The sequence below is a fragment of the Durio zibethinus genome, chromosome 9, assembly GCF_047325235.1.
Source record: "Durio zibethinus cultivar Kanyao isolate XHJ-2024 chromosome 9, ASM4732523v1, whole genome shotgun sequence".
In the NCBI taxonomy this organism is placed as follows: domain Eukaryota; kingdom Viridiplantae; phylum Streptophyta; class Magnoliopsida; order Malvales; family Malvaceae; genus Durio; species Durio zibethinus.
The window spans coordinates 28,093,494-28,096,804 of NC_143170.1; the positions used below are offsets into that span (position 1 = coordinate 28,093,494).

The 3,311-nt window shown below is 33.7% G+C and overlaps 1 protein-coding gene across 1 annotated transcript; it reads right to left on the minus strand.

Moving 5' to 3' along the window:
* Window positions 1-379: 379 nt before the first annotated feature.
* Window positions 380-1,623, minus strand: LOC111318096 (ethylene-responsive transcription factor 2-like). Its single transcript, XM_022920749.2, has one exon. It carries the CDS (start codon window positions 1,530-1,532, stop codon window positions 714-716), a length of 819 nt encoding a protein of 272 aa, XP_022776484.1. The 5' UTR covers window positions 1,533-1,623; the 3' UTR covers window positions 380-713.
* Between the last annotated feature and the right edge of the window lie 1,688 nt (window positions 1,624-3,311).

The window sequence follows — 3,311 nt, forward strand, 5'->3', positions numbered from 1 at the left end:
TTGAGCTGTAATTTCAACTACCAATTAGCATGCCTGTATAAGAAACTTATAATAGGTGCCTTCATTGCCCCAACCACAAAGATGATCAATTACACGATAAGAAAAATTCTCTATAGATTCCAACTCGAGTCTTATACTTTTGAGAAGGGTATACCGAACCTAATCCTAAATTTAAAAAAAAAAAAAATAAATAACATAATTTATGTTATATATGTTGATAAGAATAAGATCTGCTTGTGATTCATGTGGTATGTTACCTTTTGTTTGGGAATAATTCACATATGTTGATAAAGCACAAAGCTAGTTTGAAGTGGCTCCAATATTTTATTGATTGCCATTAGTCGGTAAATTATGGTAATGCTCCACTTTATCCACCCAAACTAGAATATATGTAACCACAGTTCACATTTTCATTACTTTTTCTCAGAGAGTTACACTTTACCAGGGGCTTTAAGCCCAAGTTCTGCTCTTTAATGGTTTGTGTATCCTCCCACAATAAAAGCAAAGAAAAAATATAAAAGTTACACTCAAAAGTTAAACTAGGTCTAATTTTCTTTCTATTCACACGTCTCATAAACATCATATCACATTTATGCCTAAATTAAGAGCTCCAGCGAAAATATCTTGATCCATGTTTAAGCTATGGATTGTTTATCTTTGATCATCCCTCTGTGAAGGCAACCGTGGGAAAAATAAATATGGAAAACATAAACTCAATTCACCAATAACTGTTCCCCAACTGGCATTAGCCCCATTTGATGTGCCAATTGATATATAGTCAATCCCCTGTTTTTCTCTAGCTCGGCTTGGTTAGCTGCCAAGCTTTTTCTTCTCTTGGGAGAGGAACTATTGTATAATGTTGATCGATGATGTTCACGACGTTTGGCCGTGACTCTGACAGGCTCAGGCTCATTGTTGCCAATCCTGTGAGGGAAATTAAGCAAAGCCCTCGAACCACGCATTTTATAAGCCGCTCGATCATAAGCCAAAGCAGCTTCCTCAGCAGTCTCGTAGGTGCCTAGCCAGAGTCTTGCCCCATTCTTAGCCCGGTCTCTAATCTCTGCCGCGAATTTCCCCCATGGCCTTTGCCTAACTCCCCTGTAATGTCTCCCTTTAACCACTTTTTGGTTCCCATTTCGAAAGCACTCTTCTCGTTTTCCCATCCAAAAAGAGCTTCCATCTTCGCTGCTTATTCCCATGAAAGCACTTCCAAATAACATTTGAGTTGCAGCAGCTACAGGTTGAGTCAACCCCATTGAAGGGTTCACTTGGGTAACCGGTACTGTCATCATCTCAGACCCATCATATATAGGCTCGGCTTTCACGGCAGCTACCACCGTTGAATCCGACGGTGTCCACCCGAAATTGAGAGCTTCGTGAAGGGAGTTGTAGATGATCATGTCCTCAGAGTCATCAACTTTCAAAGGTAAATCACCCCAGTGTTCCGTCAAGCAAGAGTTAAGGCAACTAAAGCTTGAAGGTCGAGGATGTTGATGAGAAAAGCTAAGCTCACACATAGTAACCTCGTTCATTCTATTCAACTAAAGGAAAGAAAAACCCAAGAGATCATAAAATAAAAGAAAGATAAACTTTAGAAAGAGATAAGAGGGTATTTATAGGAGGGAAAGAAAAAAAAAATTAAACAAAGTGAGAGATTAATTAAAGATAAATAAATTGATAATTAAAAATTAAGTTATTATTTTATTAGTCGATAAATTGGAGTTTCTATGAAATTGGGAGAAAGGCAGTAGTTTTATCGTACATGTGACCACTGATGGAAAATGGATGATGATGATGATGTCCCACTCTTTTACATCAGCTTATGTACGTTGTTAGAGATATTTTTAGGTGGAAAAGGGGAAAATGGATTTTTCTTTTATTTGTATAAGTAAATTATTATAAAAAATATTTTAGTCATTTTAATTGAATTAATGTGTCAAATCGATTTTTAATTTTATGTTAATTTGATTATTTCAGTAGTTTACATGTTAGATTTTATAGAATGTTAATTTATCACAACTTAAAAAAAAAATCAATCATCAACTCAATTGGAGCTTATCACATTAGTCTTAGACCAGATAACTTAAGCTGTTTTAGACTTTCATTTTATAAATATAAATAGCATCATCTAAATGCCTTTCATTCATATGATTTTTCAAAATCTTTCATACTCTTTCTTTCTTTTTCTTTTATAAGATCAATTTATAACTTGAACGTCAAAATCCAATTGTTGAAATCACCTTAAATTTTAATGTTAATCGCTTTTTCTTTTTTTTAACCATTTCAGGGTTTTAATCGAAGATAGTTCGGCACAAACATAAGTATATGTAGTTGCATTAAGAACAGAACAAATCTTTCCCTGCAAAAGCATGTATATGGACCCCACTTTTCATTGGCCTGAATCCTGATTTGCCCAACCAGGGTGAATTGTTTTCCTCAATCGTTCACTCCACCAACGTTTAAAGCTTTCAAGACTATAATCAGATCCATTGTGGGAGGACAAGTCTAATCAATCTAATCTCTAATTGAGATATAGAAAAAGCAGCAAAAGAGAACAAAATAGGTACTAAAATATGAAAGCAAAATTCAATAGAGAATCAAAAAATTCAACTGAACAAGTAGGACATAATTTCCATGTACATGCATGTGCTTTTTTATGCTTTTGCTTGTACGTTATAAAACACAACTTGTCAAAGGGAATACTATTGGTAGGTAGCTGCTTTAAATTTACAAAGACACGATAGGATAATTAGAACAGGACAGCTTCGATTAGATTTGTCAACACTGCCTTGCTTTGAGATATAATGAATTTGAATCGAATTGAAATATTTAATTAAATAAAATATTATAATTTTGAATCGATTTTTATTTTTTTTTTCTCAATTCTACTCTGCCCTGCCAATGTCTTCAATTCACTGTAATTTGCTTCCATTTATTCATATTTTGGAAGATTAAATCAAACTAATGCCGACTTTACTGTTTACTAATGACCCTTTTTCCCTTTTCCTTTTCTCTTATGTTTTTCTACATGGAATTGGAAAATAAATTGGATTTTCTTTCCACAAAAATCTTTTTTCTCGACCAATGTTTTTGAGCTCCTAAAACGTCTGTGTTTCCAATCATGAAGAACATGTTTATCGGGTGTGGTGTTGAATTGTTGATAACTTTTAAGGCACTGTTTGTTGGTACAGAAAAAATTTAAAGGAAAAAGAAAATAAAATTGTGAAGTGTTGGTATCAATTAAAAAAACGTTTAAACATTCTCAATAAATAAATTTCAAAAATAAAATTCTGAACGTAATGAGTCAATAT

Coding starts and splice junctions, on each gene's coding strand:
- LOC111318096 (XM_022920749.2), bottom strand. CDS start 1,532: ATGAACGAGGTTACTATGTGTGAGCTTAGCTTTTCTCATCAACATCCT.